Genomic DNA, 14,527 nt, shown 5'->3' with positions numbered 1-14,527 from the left:
AGTTCTGGATGACACGTGGCTCTGTGTGGCATCAGTTAGTAGCACATGGGTTGAGGTCTTTTATGACCTGTGACGTACATAGTTGTATCAAATGCATTGGTTCTTTCAGTGTAAAGCCTCCCTGGGAAGTCCACATTTGGCCCTCCTAAGACAAAGAGATAATTCTGTATCCAGAGTGAGTTATGGCATCAAGGGTGGGGATTCTGTGTCCCATTTATTGCATTGTCCATTAATGTCAACATTAGACTGCTTCTAGTTCTAGTAGCTCTTCAGTAGTGTGAAGTACATGGTTGGTCTCGGGCTTCTTTTTGCTTTTGAGGGGATTTTTGTGGTTCAGTTTGGCGATAGAGATTTAAGCCAGGAGATGAACCAGCAGGAGAGTGATTCTGTGCCGTACATAAGGACAGAACCAAGACCTGTTTTCTCCTCTGTATTTCTTTGGTGGCTTAAGTTTCTGGGTTTCTTTTAGCCCTTCATTCAGGTGTAGGCTAATGGGAAGGAACAAATGGACACTTCTGTTGATGGGAATGAAAAAGTGTTTATATTAATACCTTGGTTTTATTGATATGTGTGTTGTGTTTGTGTATGTACAAATTATTGCTTGATAGAGGGGAAGGAGTATTATCCTTTTCATAGGACTGGATATGAGTCTTGCCCAAGATTACACAGCTTGGTTAGAATAGAATTAGGCCTAGGTGCAGGTCTCCTCAATTCTTGCCCAGTTTTCTTTATACCCCACATTGTGTGTTTTCTAACCTAAAAGACTTATCTTTAAGTTCTGAATCAGCAAGAGCAGGAAAGCAGATAATAGGTAAGGAAGATTAGGCAGGAGAGGCAGGATTTATTTTTTTCCTTTCTTTGCTCTGTCTTTGATTTTGCTACACAGACACATGCTCTCTGTCTTAGAATGATGTCATCTTTTACTTACAGCTTAACTCAAGAATTATCACTCAGCCTCCAAAGAAGCCAAGAATTAGTAGGTTATAATGGAATTATTAGGAAATCACATGCCATTTCACATCAAGAACCACTTGAACCACCTACAACCACAAAGGCTGGCTTTAAGAAGCTTTTATTTATTTATTTATTTATTTATTTATTTATTTATTTATTTATTTTATTCTCGCCTGAGGGCATGTTTGTCCATCGATTTTAGAGTGGAAGGGAAAGACACACACACACACACACACACACACACACACACACACACACACACACACCCCACCCCCCCACCCCCCAATGTGAGAGAGAAGCCTCGATCCGTTGCCTCCCATACGCGCCCTGACCTGGGGCTCGAACCCACAAAGCTTTCATGCATGGGACAACGCTTCAACCAGCTGAGCCACACCAGCCAGGGTTAGGAAGCTTTATTTTATAACTCAAGGGTTCCTTCTGTTGAGAAACTTTCCATGTCACAATGTCATAGCTACATATATCCTAAGTGGTGGTATTGTTGGGATTGACAGCTGGGATTTTATTAAATCGTAACTTCAGCCCACTGTTGGATCACCTAATTCCCCGACTTAGCCTGTTCTGCAAAGCCTTTGTGAGTGGGTGCTGGGCAGCCTAAAACAACAGCAAGCTCCTTTTATGTTTTCTCCATCCAGGAGTGGTGAAAGGACATAGGAAGGAGTCTGGAGAGCTGTACTACAGCATTGAAAAAGAAGGCCAAAGGAAGTGGTATAAGCGAATGGCTGTCATCCTGTCCTTGGAGCAAGGAAACAGACTGAGAGAACAGTATGGCCTTGGCCCATATGAGGCAGTAACGCCCCTCACTAAGGCAGCAGATATCAGCTTAGGTAAGACCTTTGCTTCCTGAACAACTGGACCCCTGTCCTACTTGTGGTGGGAGGAGTGGTTTCTAGAACAATCAGTAATGCTTCCATAAATCTTATTATTCCTCTGTGGTTTATGAGATGGTAATGAGCGGTCATTTTTTGGAGCCACTGCCTGTCTTTATTTTCTTCCCAGGACCAAATGGTAAGTCCTCAGATTGCTCTGGCTCCCCAGTTCCGTAGGGGAACAAACATCAATCATGGCAGAGATTGAAATAGAAAATATGGTGGCCTTGAAAGAGGCCTTCTGCCCAGTGGGAGGTGGATGAAAGGTCATGGTGGTATCTAAATCAGGCTCTGCCCAGCATCTTGGAGTTCAGGGTCTTAGATCATAGGAGTTGACCAACCTTTGGCTTATCCTTTCATAGACAATTTGGTGGAAGGGAAACGGAAACGGCGCAGTAATATCAGCTCCCCGGCCACCCACACTGCCTCCAGCAGCAGCAGTACAACCCCTACCCGGAAGATCACAGAAAGCCCTCGTGCGTCCACCGGAGTTCTCTCAGGCAAAAGAAAACTCATCACTTCTGAAGAGGAAAGGTCTCCTGCCAAGAGAGGCCGGAAGTCTGCCACTGTGAAACCTGGTGAGTGCTCCTCTTTGTCCCCTCCTCCCTCAGACCATGGCTGGATGCAAGGCCAGCTGCTAGAGAGAGCGAGAGCCTGATACGAGGCAATGGCTCTTCTGTCCTGGCTACAAAGTTGGAGGCCCTCACAAGCCCACAGGTGGCACTCAGACAGCTTCCCATTTCCCAGAGAGTACAGAGTCTTGATTGGAAATATTCATTGACTTCTGTGTAGGTTCTAGGAGGGAAAGGAGAAATATTGAATTTTAAGCAGATACAAAATAGTTCTGATACTTGTCTTAGATCTCTTCCTTTACCTGGCACCATCTTCTACCTCTGGAAGCTCTGCTCCCCTCTCAAGCTCAGGGCCCTCAGGACCTGCATCTCCCCTTTTCAGTCCCTCATGCTTATTAACAGAGTTCTACCCATCTATTGGTGACTGGGTCTCTACCATGACCCAGCCCCAGCCTCGGCCTCTGTAGGTTGTGGAGATGCAGAGGTCCAGGCCTCAGTGTCTGCCCTGAGGGAACTCTCAGTTCAGCAGACTGAGAAGTGGATTGGTTGTTACATTGTCCCAGCACCAGAGCTCCTTTCATTTCCTGTGTATTTGAGTTGTGTCATCTTTGTATCTGTCCAATACCTCTGCCGTGTTTCAGGATATGTGAGGCATGGAACTCAGTGCTTCGTACATATTACCTCATGTAATCTCCATGAGGTATAGGTGCTAGAGTTCACTTTCCAGTTACAGCATCTGAGGCACAGAAAAGTTGGCCAACTTTCCCAAGGTGATCCAGAACTCAGGCCGTCTGACTTTGAAGTCCAGGCTCATACATACTACATCACACTGTTCTCTTGCTGCTGGTTTTATTTTAGGGAGGCATGACCTGTCTGTCATCTTAGCCTCCTAATGAGCCTACGATTCAGCTTCTCCAAGTCAGGTATTTATTTTCTTCTCAAGGATTTATTGGGTGCACTCCTAGCATGGGTGTTCTGGGAGTCCTGGACTGGCTGGGTCACTTCCCTACCCCCAGGTGTTGGAAACTGGGACAGTTGAAGCAGGCTGTTGTGATATGGCTCCATCAACATGTAAAAAATACTTTTACTACCAAGTATTCTATGCACCATTTTGGGTACATCAGGGTTTATCTGTTGGGGACATTTCAATGTATACATTGTCAGGACTGTGTAAAATTTAAATATATAAAATTTCTTTGCACTGCGTTTTGTTCTAGGTTGTTGGCAGTAGGAATGAATGGTCTTTGGTGAAAAGTTCATCAGGACATTGCCTACCTATTGTGTCATGCCCAGGCAGTGGTTTGTATCCATCTAGTTACTGTGACTCTGTCCCTCCCAGGTGCGGTAGGGGCAGGAGAGTTTGTGAGCCCCTGTGAGAGTGGAGACAACATGGGTGAACCTTCCACCCTGGACGAGCAGAGAGGGCCTTTGCCTCTCAACAAGACCTTGTTTCTAGGCTATGCCTTTCTCCTTACCATGGCCACAACAAGTGACAAGCTGGCCAGCCGCTCCAAATTGCCAGATGGTCCTTCAGGAAGCAGTGAGGAGGAGGAGGGTAAGGCCCAAGGGAGCCCTGGGGGCTCTGACTCGTATGCACTTCCTTCATTTCCATTCCATGAGCTTGGTGCCCCCCCCCCCCCAGCCATCTGGAGAGGAGGCAGGACAATTGGCAACTGGGTTCTTGTTCAGGAAAAATTAATATAACCCTGCTTCTTGGTTTATAGACTGTTTTCACAAAATTCCTTTTAGTAACTGGTTTTTCAAAACAATCCTGTTAGGCAGATGGGAGATAGATCTTACCATGTTTTATGGTTGAGGAAACAAGCTTGAAGAGGTTCAATAATTGCCTTCTGTCCACAATAGTGGTAGATTTGGGACTAGAACCTAGTGTTCATTTTATCCTACTACAATCATCCAACTTGGTCAAGTTTCTGAATTCCCATATGTGTCCTAGGGGCAACTACCAGAGAAAATCCATATGGAGGGCGAAGTTCATTCTCTTGAGATCTGTGTGTAAGACTGGGAATATGGGGTGCTCAGGGCCCCAGGGTGATTTCAGAGAAACTGCGTCTAGGCTTTTTAACTCCTCTACCTTTCTGCAATCTTAAACTAAATCTATACATTATATTTCTATGTTGTCACTTATGGTTTGAGTAAAGGCCTCAGGGGGAGAGGTAAAATTATTTCAACTGTCTAAAAAGTATGTGATCTAGGAGAGAAAATGGACAGATACAAATATATATACACTTATTACAAGTGATTGGCAGCAATATCCAAATGTAGCTGTAAAGGATAAAGGTCAAGTGGGATGGTGTTTTCTATAAGTTCGAATTCTGGTTAATGTTGCGTCTTGAATGAGGGAATCACATTAAGGAATGTGGTTATCATGAAATAACACCACTACAGATTTGTGATGGTTCACATTTCAGGTGTGTGGATGACTCTTTCCTGATTAACCAAAACTCTCTTAGTAACTACAGCCACGTGGGGCTCTGTACAGGGACATGGGACAGGTGGTCGGGGGTTGCAGTTAGGGTTTATGCTCTCTGGAAGGTGCTTAAACAGAGTTGCTAGTATTGAGGCTCTAGGGTACACCAAGCCTATTTTGTCAGACAATTCAGGTAGGTACAGTGGGAGATAAGGTGTGTGAGGAATTTCCTAGCCAAGAATGTAGTTTTACTTTGACCATAAGTAATTGGGATTCCCTTGGATTCTGGGAAGAGGTGTGTCATAGCATCCAAAGTGTTTGTGGTCTTGCTTTCACAATATTGCAGGACTCTAGTCTTCATTCTTAAACACACTCCTAACTCTTCCCTAGACCAGGACTTCACACAAGATAGCTGTGTAGATGTTTTATTTGTTGGTTGGTATATCATGGTCAAGAAAGCCAGTTTTGGTATGAATTGCAGACTGTCCAATTCCTTAAAAATCTGTGAGCCTGTGTGAGATCTTATAAACTCAACTCAAAAATTCCTTCTATTCTCCCTTGTTGGTACAGCAAATGTTTTTAATCCCATCCTATAATCATGAGTGAGGGGAAGTAGGCCTTATCTAAATGAGGAATTTGGACAGTTTTTTAGGGGGATCACTTAGGAAGTGGGGTTATGGTGACTATGACTGCTTTATGTGCTCTTTCATCCTTGACATTACCTCAACAGTACCAAAATCCTTGATCTTTTTTGCATATGAGGATGTTTAGTTTTCAAGAACTATGTGATACTGTTTTGCAGATAAATGGGAATCTCTTCAATGCCAGGAGCTCAGTAAAATATTTGCATTTAATTTGAGACATATTTATTAATGAGCTAAGAATATTGAACCCAATCTTGTTAGGTGGCACACCATCAGGGACCCATCAGCCACAGGGAGTGCCTCTGGAGTTGGGTTTATTTAGTACCTTTATCCTTGATTTAAATGAGGGGATTAAAACCTATTCATTTTAGCCTCTGGTTGGGCAGGGTCACTTAAATCCAAACTAATTGAGAAAAATTAAAGAAATGTACTGCCTAGACCTTGGTAATATTTGGTTACACGAATGTGAGGAAATATAAGTGGTGATAAAATAGGTCAAGGCTAGAAACAGTCCTGGATTAAGCAGGCATAAAATAGAAGTCTTGAGAAAAGGAAAGGACTTGGGCAGTGACTCGGCAGTGGAGTGCTAGCAATGAAAATTGTGACACTATATGTTGAGATGGGTCAAAGGATGCAGTGACAAAACAGAGATAGTCCTCCTATAGTCTGAGTTTCTTTTAACCATTTAGTTTCCAGTTTGCTTCCATTTTGAGAAAAATGTGCAGAATGCTGAATCAAGAAAAGAGCAATAAAAGTGAATAGGCTGGCCAGTCAGACCTACCCAAGGTATAGAGGTGCGAGTTTGGGGCATTAACACTGCCTGAGCAGCTCCAGCAGGCAGGGAGGGCACCAAAAGGGGAGCTGTCACTGCAGGGGGTCTGCTCTCTACCAGGTTTCACCACTGGGTCTGTCAGGGAAGGAAGGGAGTGGTCCTGGCATTGAACTTCTGTGCATTCCATTGGGTTTTTTATTTGTGATAAGTTCATTGGCTCTTAATTTCACAGAACCCCTAATTAACGAAAATCTCTAATGTCATGCTTTTTTCTTTCTTTTTTAATGTGTTATTTATATGTGAGAGGAGCAGATGACAAGAAAACAAGCTCAAATTAGATATTTGGTCAAAAGAAGCAATTTCTAATTGCCTAGGGTCATTACAGCTTCAGCCTCATCTCTCATAACTTCTACTTCACCCTCAAGACTGTAGAGCAGTCACTGATGTTCAGTGTCCTGAGGTACTTCAAGATCATCAAAGGTAGTTTTCAATAAAAAGGTTGAAACAGGATTTTCTGGCTAATCTTCACTTAATCTGTTAAATTATAAAAACCCTATTTTCTTTGAGCATTCTGGTTTATCAGAGTTTGTGTACAAAGGGAAAACATGTTGCTGAAGGGAGAATTTGAAGGTTATATTACAAAAAGTGCTCAACAACTATTCTCCTCCACAGAAGGCAGAATTAGAGAAAATGGGCTTAGTTTGAAGGAGAGAGTTAGGGTAGACGTGAGGAAGAACTTTCTGATGCTAAGGGTTACTCAAATTGGAATGTGTCACTTTGAGAAGTGATTGTGTCCATCCCTCATGAACAGTCCGATGACTCAGTCTTAGTGCAGAAATGTTCGATGTTTTTAGGTCTAGGACCTACCTCCAGTTCTCATCTTCCCTACCTCTCCTGTTGTTGCCCCTTCTTTTGGCAGCACTTTATAGGCCTCAAGACAGATCTTCTGAGCCATGGGGAAGCCCTTGAGCTGTCTTTGGGACATAGTGCTTTGGAGATAGCTGGGGAGTGGAAGAAGGCAGCAAGAAGCAGGCATAAAATAGCAAATGAGAAACCAACTAGTAGTAATTGTTTTATCTTGGTAATCTGTTTTTTTTATATAGAATTTTTAGAAATTCCTCCTTTCAACAAGCAGTACACAGAATCCCAGCTTCGAGCAGGAGCTGGCTATATTCTCGAAGACTTCAATGAAGCTCAGGTGAGGAGTTTCTTTGTGAAGCTTCCCAGAGGGGCAGTGATGAAGAGTGCACTTGCTGTACTGAGAAAAAGCCTGAGAGGGACAGTAACTAGAGATCCCAGGAAAAGCTTGTTGCATGGGCCCTGGCCAGTGTTGCTTAGTGGTAGAGCATTGGCCTGCACACTACTGAAGGGTTGTGGGTTTGATTCCTGGTCAAGGGCACATACCTGGGTTGCAGGTTTGATCCATGCCGGGTCAGGGGCTTGTGCTGGAGGCAACCAATCGAAGTGTCTCTCTCATATCTGTGTCCCTCCCTCCCCCCTCCCTCCCTCCTTTCCTCTCTAAAAATCAATGGAAAAAATGTCCTTGGGTGAGGATTAAAAAAAAAGGTTGTTGCACAGAATAGAGTTTAAAAGGAAGAGTAGTTAGAACTGTGGGTTAGTTAATGACTCTGGTTCTTTTATCTAAAATGCTGGATACATGGAGTTTGGTTGTCCCTTCAGGATTTAGGCCCCCAGAACGCTGCAGGTGAGGCAAGGAGAGTATCTAGGGAACCCACTGGGCCTTTCAGTGAGAAGAGAGACCTTGGGCAGGACAGGCTCAGTCACATTTTGGATAGTACAGTTGACTCTTGAACAACGTGGGAGTTGCAGGGGGCTAACCTCTCATGTAGTAGAAAATCTGCATATAACCAGTCGGCCCTTCACATACTGGATTCCCAACAGTAGAGTTGACCTTTGAACACGGGTTTAACTGTGTATGGGTTAATTGAAAAAATCCATAAGTGGACCCATGCCATTCAAACTCATGTTGTTCAATGGTCAACTGTATTTGGAAGTGTGCAGATCTGTTCTCCATGATGCAGGCTGTTCAGGGGCTTTGCATAGACATCACCAGACCCACCAGTCTGCTCCTTTTCTTCTAGTGTAACACTGCTTACCAGTGTCTCCTAATTGCGGATCAGCATTGTCGAACCCGGAAGTACTTCCTGTGCCTTGCCAGTGGGATTCCTTGTGTGTCTCATGTCTGGGTCCATGACAGTTGCCATGCCAATCAGCTCCAGAATTACCGCAATTATCTCCTGCCAGCTGGGTACAGCCTTGAGGAGCAGAGGATTCTGGACTGGTGAGTATTTAAGAGCCTGCCTAGAATAGTAGAAAGAGACAGCAAGCTTTTGGAGGGGAAGAATCTAGAGTAAGTATTTCTAGAAATTGGAATTATCACACGACCAATTATAGACTTTGAATAGGTTTGAGATTATTTTAGCAGTTGACCTAGTTCCTTCGGGTACACTGGTTACCTTTTGAAAATGTGTGAGCACTTTCATGTAGGTTCAATATTCTCAACCTGTAAGGTTGGGGGACTACTTTTTAAGCAGCGCATTTAAAAATGTAGGCTTAGGAGCATGATTTGGCTTATTCTTGGCCCCAAGACAAACATGGAAATTGGAATGGGTGGATTAGAAGGCCACAATCCCAGAGAATACACATCATTCACAGAAAGAAGGGGGATAATGCAGGGGTTTTAAAGCATCCAGATGTACTTGAGTCCCTTTTTAGAAGGGCTCTTGTTGGATATTATCTATCATGCTGAGGTCTCTTCCAGTTCTAAGGTGCTGTCTCTCTGACTCCTTCATAGGCAACCCCGTGAAAACCCTTTCCAGAATCTGAAGGTACTCTTGGTATCAGACCAACAGCAGAACTTCCTGGAGCTCTGGTCTGAGATCCTCATGACTGGGGGGGCAGCCTCTGTGAAACAGCACCATTCAAGTGCCCATAACAAAGGTACCTGGAAAGAGTGTGTATGTGTTGTTATTGCTTCAAGGATGTCCTTAGACCCATAGCTGTTAGGCCTTGTGGTCTAAGTCTCAGTCCTGATGATAGAAACATGGATAAGGTTAACCTAAGAGAAGAAAAGTTCACCTTCAAGAGATGAGCCAACCTGAGTGAAGCACTGGGCTGTTTAGGCTTCTGTTGGTGGCCAGTAGTGTATTTGCTAAACATTTCCATAAGGTCAGCATTTAGTGACAACCTCTCACATTTGTGATCAGTAGCACGCTGGTTGAAATAAAGGGTTTTAGTTTGGGCAGAGTGGGATGCGCTGGCTAGAAGGCACACCTGGCTTTTTAATGGAGGGTTAAATTGAGTCTCCTTTCCTCATTCACCTTCCCCTGCTTCCTGCAGATATTGCTTTAGGGGTGTTTGACGTGGTGGTGACGGACCCCTCATGCCCGGCCTCGGTGCTGAAGTGTGCTGAAGCATTGCAGCTCCCCGTGGTGTCACAAGAGTGGGTGATCCAGTGCCTCATCGTTGGGGAGAGAACTGGATTCAAGCAGCATCCAAAATACAAACATGATTATATTTCTCACTAAGGGTACTTGGTCTTACCGGTTTTATTCCTTGCTGTTGTGGAGATTGTGTTTTAACAAGGTTTTAAATGTGTCTTGTGTGTAATTGGATTCTTTGCATGGATCTTGTATATAGTTTTATTTGCTGGACTTTTATGATAAAATAAATGTTGAATCTCTTTGGTTGTAGTAACTGGGATTTCTTCATCCAATTCTTCAAACTTAACTCAGAACAAGCAGTAAGACAAACAGTACCTTCTCTGTGGTTTTCAGTAGGCTTGTTCACTGTGGGCCAGCCAGCCAAGGAAAATAACAAGGAGTGACTTTTAAAGTTTTCTGTGGCATCATTGTTAAAAGGTTATCCTGGGCTGTCTAAAATTCAATATTCCTAAAAACCTGATTTTACAGTAGGCCCAGATTAATAGTTGTGCCAATAGCTGAGTGAAATTCAGCACAGCTCTGAGTTTCCTGGCAGTTAAAAAAAAAAATCTATCTTCATAGAGTTGAACTCACTAAACTGACCTGTGGGTACTGTGTTCTCAGAGCTAAAAGGCAAAAGGACCAATTTCTGTGAATGGCCAGTGACTTTCTACAAGGATAAACACAAGAAACAGTGATTACACTTGGAAACGTTAGAAGCTGTAATAACAGGTACAAAATTTCATTACTGTTGTCACAGATGCTGAAACTGTCCCTTCCCTACCTGTAGTATCATCACTGTTGCTGTTCTCCCATTCTCTAAAGCAGGGGTCAAAAATATTTTTCTGCCAAATAGTAAATATTTTAGGCTTTGTGTGGGCCATTTAGTGTCAGAGCTACTCACCTTTGCCATGATGGCAGGAAAGCAACCATAGACAATGGGTAAATGAATGAGAGTGGCTGTGTTCCAATAAAGCTTTATTTATAAAAACAGGTGGTAGGCATGGTTTGCTTATAAGCCCTACTCCAGGGGCAGCAGTGGAAGGGGGTCATCTTTACATTCTTATTCCCTGCAATTATCAGCTAAAGTATGAGGACCACACTGAGTGGCTACAGACTGAAGCCAGAATACTGCATTCTTTTTCTGGTTTAAAGGAAATTATTCAATGAATATTTACTTTTATTCACACTGATATGACTATTACTGATTACCAGTGCTGGCTGGGCTAGATTAAGAGAACCTGTGGTTCTCCTAAAATGGGATAATTACCCTGCAGTTTTCAGTATTTGAAATCTAACAATTTGACCTCAATTTTTTTTCTTAAAGTATTTTTTAACAAAGAAAAATCTCCTTAAATACATTGTCAATAGCTAGAATTGCCCTTTTACCAGCCTGAAATAACTGGAAGTTATTGGTAAAATTCTTCAGATCCACAGTTTGTCCCCACTTAAGGATGGCGACATTCTCCATTTCAATTTTCTGAAGGAGGAAAGAGAGTTTGCTGAGGGAGGAGAAGTATATCTTACCTGGTGCCTTCCTTGCTCAGTGGTCACATCCAGCAGTTGACCTATTTATAAATATAATTCCTCTTTCACACAAGCCACCAAATATTTAACTTTCTGATATGTATTATTTACTGCTTGTGTCTCTCGCAGCTTGAACAGTACCTAGGCACATAGTAGGTGCTCAATGAACTTATCTGACAAATGTCCTCAATGGAATGGATCTTGCATGGTCAACAGAGGGAAAGTTGATGCCACATATCTGCCTTTGTGGGCAAGTTCAGAACCACCCCTAAGGTGGGGCAGACCTTTCTACATGGGACGGAGTGAAAGGATCTCTACCCGTAAATGTTCAGTAATCTCTTCTAGGATGAAAGAGAGCCATCTCAGTAGTCTGCAGACACTTGGTGAGTGGCTAGAGAACGGGATGTTGGTTTTGAGTCTTGTTAAAGGCAGGAACGCAGTGGGGATTGACCTGTTATTTCACATCCCAAAGCTAGAAAAAAAGAAAAAAAAGAGCCTCACCAAACATGCTTTCCTAAGGTTTTCTTCACAGAAATATGAATCAGGGCAATCGTGATCTAGATAATTCATCTTAAAACTCAAAGTTTCTTTGACTCTTCTGCTAAAATTGCTTAGGAAAAAATCTATTTGAGGACTTCTCAGAGAGAGAAAGGAAAATAATACAGTGCTTTTTAAAATGAGACAGACCTCTGAGAGAAGCCAACAACCATTGCATCTCCGTATTAGATTTAAAAAGTTTAAGGTCAGAAGGGATGGTCCCCTCCTTTCATAGACACAGAAGCTGTGGGCCCACGAAGCAGGGTGCCTAAGTCTGCACAGCTAGTTAATGTCAGAACTAAAGCACGCTGCTTCCCAGCATAGCAATACACAACCTAGCCAAGAACTTAAAACCCATCTCAGCCTAGGGGTTTAGTATTTTACTATGATGACGACTTTTACTAGAAAATAATCCATTAAAATCATTGAAGATGATCAGACACAACCCTTTATCTCTCTGAGCCTTAGTTTCCTTGTTTATAAAATGAGGGTATAGGGACTAGATGATGGCTGAAGTCTGCTTCCAGGTTTGGAATTCTACAACTCATTTTATAAAAGCCACACAACAGTCCACTAAGTTCCCCAGGGGTTGTTCCTACCTGCCCAGAGTTCCACCAGCCTGGGTATAATATTTGTTATAGTCTAGTCTTAACAGTAATTGAGCCAAATCCGAGTTGATTTGATGATTCCGAACACTGGAGAGAATCTTGAATAGGAGTGAAGACTGGCGGCTAAAGCCCTGCAGAGAGAAAAATTCAAACTGCCATTCCTCGACTCACCAACTATCCATGTGGAGAGGGGGCAGGGGCGTTCCTGGAAAAAGCCTTGCTCAGAATTCTACAGCACCGCCTGGCCTTCCCACATTCCCATTTCTCTCAGCTCCTAAAATGACTTCTTGGTACCAAGTCCATAGAACGCAGGGCTTCCTATGGAAGTACTCTCACATTCTCAGTAGGAATTTAGGAGCTGGTTTCAAGTTAATTCTGTTGTGTATTAGGGTTGGGGAGGGACTGTGCATTTTTGTTATAGGAGATAATTATAATCTCAGTGAAAAAGGGGGTTAGTTTAAGGAAGTAAGGAGGTTGGATATAAGAAAGTGAGAGCAAAGCCATTGCTATTTGGTGGGCTGAATAAATTATTCAGGGCTGAACTATTTTTAAATAATGAGGCAGCACATAATTATCTGCTTCAAAATCAACCGATACCAACATTTAAAATTTCTATCTTGTTATTTCTGTGTGTATGTATTGGGGAAATGCTTCATTGCCTCAAAGGGAAAGATATGGTTCCCCACTGGCAAAACCACCTCTACCCTTTGGACAGGGTGCATACTTCCACTGGCCAGGCAGACTCACCTTCACCAGGATGCTCAGCTGGGCGGCCCCACGTTCATCCAGTGGCCCCAGGTTCTGACTGACCAGCGAGCAAAAGCTGTGACAGAGATCTAGGATTTCATTCAGGCAGTGAAACACCTACCCAGGAAATGAGCTGGCATTAGGAAAAAGAGGGTCTGTGAAATGAAAGATTTGGGAAAACAATCTAAGAGCTAACTTGTTCTCATGTTCTCACGTCTGACCTCAGGAGAGACAATGCCACGTGTAAGTCCTGCCAATCCCTCCAAATGCAACATGTGCAAAACAAACCCTTCCCTTCCTGGCAAAGATGCTATTCTCTTAGTCACCCCTGCACAAAACCTCCACTCTAGCCACATTAAACTGGTCATCGTTTCTTAGACCCACTGCGTGTGCTCCTGCCTTGAGCTTTGCTTTCAGTGTTGTTCCCTGTGCTCCTCCTAATACCAGGTCGCACTCCCTCAGTGGAGTGCTCCCTTCCCACTGTAGCCTCTAGTGACCCCCTAATTCTCTCTCCTCAATATTATCTGTACTATTCATTCAGTTGGCGTTTGTTCTGGCCACCTATGTTGTTACTGATCTGTGTATGTATGTATGTATGTGTCCTGTTTCTCCAACTAGATTGTGAGCTCCTTAAGGGCAGAGCCATGACTTATACCTCTTTGTATCCCCAGTGCCTTGCATACAGTAAGCACTCAATAAATATTTAGTGATGACCACCTGCTCTGAGATTCTCCTTTTCCCCAAGGATGCACTCGTGCCATACAAAGACATTCTACCTGTCACAGTGGTTCTTGGTTGTTTTCAATTCATGGAACCCTTTGGAGTGGCATTTATATAACTCACTCTCCCTTACTGCAGAAAAAGCAACAGCCCCAAATATCAGAACAAAAGAGAAGTCTGTGGTGCTTGTGGTTTGGCACAACTGAGGGGTGACAATGAGCTCACATTAGAGATAAAGCATAACCGTTACAGTAGAAACTACAAGGGGTCATTTCAATTGTGTTTTATCCTGGAATTGGCATCAGCTTGTTAGCTTGAAAAAAAATACTGGTACCTGGATCCCACTCCAGGGACTCTAAGTGCTCTGGGCCCTTGATTTTTTAAAGCTCCCAGATGATTCCCATGTGGCTCAAAGTTGAGAATAACTTCCCTGAAGGAGATATACATATGTACATAAACACACACATAGAGAGGGAGACATTCACTACTCCAGTTGTCTGTGAAAACAACTTTCAAACAACTGGTTGATCCTTCTCCAAAAGATTTCTGGGAAAGTAAATTCTATATGCTTTTCATTGGTCTTTCTGTGGTGTCAGAAAGGTTTTTAAAATTTCTCAAAATCCTTCCTTCTGAGGGTTTTTTCATCTATAGCTGCTCACCACATCCTATATTTCAGAGATTCAAAGAC

General features: G+C 43.1%; 2 protein-coding genes across 8 annotated transcripts in view; one reads left to right on the top strand and one right to left on the bottom strand.

Annotated features, from left to right (window-relative positions):
- TP53BP1 (tumor protein p53 binding protein 1) overlaps positions 1–11,443 on the top strand; it is a 78,064-nt gene extending 66,621 nt beyond the window's left edge. For 3 of the 5 annotated variants that reach the window (XM_081154067.1, XM_081154064.1, XM_081154068.1), the window contains 7 exons: positions 1,608–1,799; positions 2,204–2,419; positions 3,753–3,968; positions 7,361–7,455; positions 8,360–8,559; positions 9,073–9,218; positions 9,618–9,963. In XM_081154067.1, coding sequence (XP_081010193.1) covers positions 1,608–1,799; positions 2,204–2,419; positions 3,753–3,968; positions 7,361–7,455; positions 8,360–8,559; positions 9,073–9,218; positions 9,618–9,805 — 1,253 coding nt within the window. In that variant the 3' untranslated portion in view covers positions 9,806–9,963. Of the gene's footprint in view, positions 1–1,607; positions 1,800–2,203; positions 2,420–3,752; positions 3,969–7,360; positions 7,456–8,359; positions 8,560–9,072; positions 9,219–9,617; positions 9,964–10,324; positions 10,433–11,356 lie in introns of those variants that run through there. The other 2 variants (XM_081154066.1, XM_081154065.1) reach the window with 2 other exon arrangements.
- Positions 10,662–14,527, bottom strand: part of TUBGCP4 (tubulin gamma complex component 4) — a gene marked incomplete at its 5' end in the record, with an annotated part of 39,858 nt that continues 35,992 nt past the window's right edge. For 2 of the 3 annotated variants that reach the window (XM_081154135.1, XM_081154136.1), the window contains 3 exons: positions 10,662–11,699; positions 12,364–12,503; positions 13,120–13,236. In XM_081154135.1, the coding sequence (XP_081010261.1) occupies positions 11,687–11,699; positions 12,364–12,503; positions 13,120–13,236 (270 nt within the window). In that variant the 3' untranslated portion in view covers positions 10,662–11,686. Of the gene's footprint in view, positions 11,700–12,363; positions 12,504–13,119; positions 13,253–14,527 lie in introns of all 3 variants that reach the window. The other variant, XR_014000014.1, reaches the window with a different exon arrangement.

Source organism: Miniopterus schreibersii (assembly GCF_964146895.1).
Source record: "Miniopterus schreibersii genome assembly, chromosome: 1".
Taxonomy (NCBI): Eukaryota; Metazoa; Chordata; class Mammalia; order Chiroptera; family Miniopteridae; genus Miniopterus; species Miniopterus schreibersii.
The sequence above is the reverse complement of the archived record's forward strand: the minus strand, read 5'-3'. Positions and strand labels throughout refer to the sequence as shown.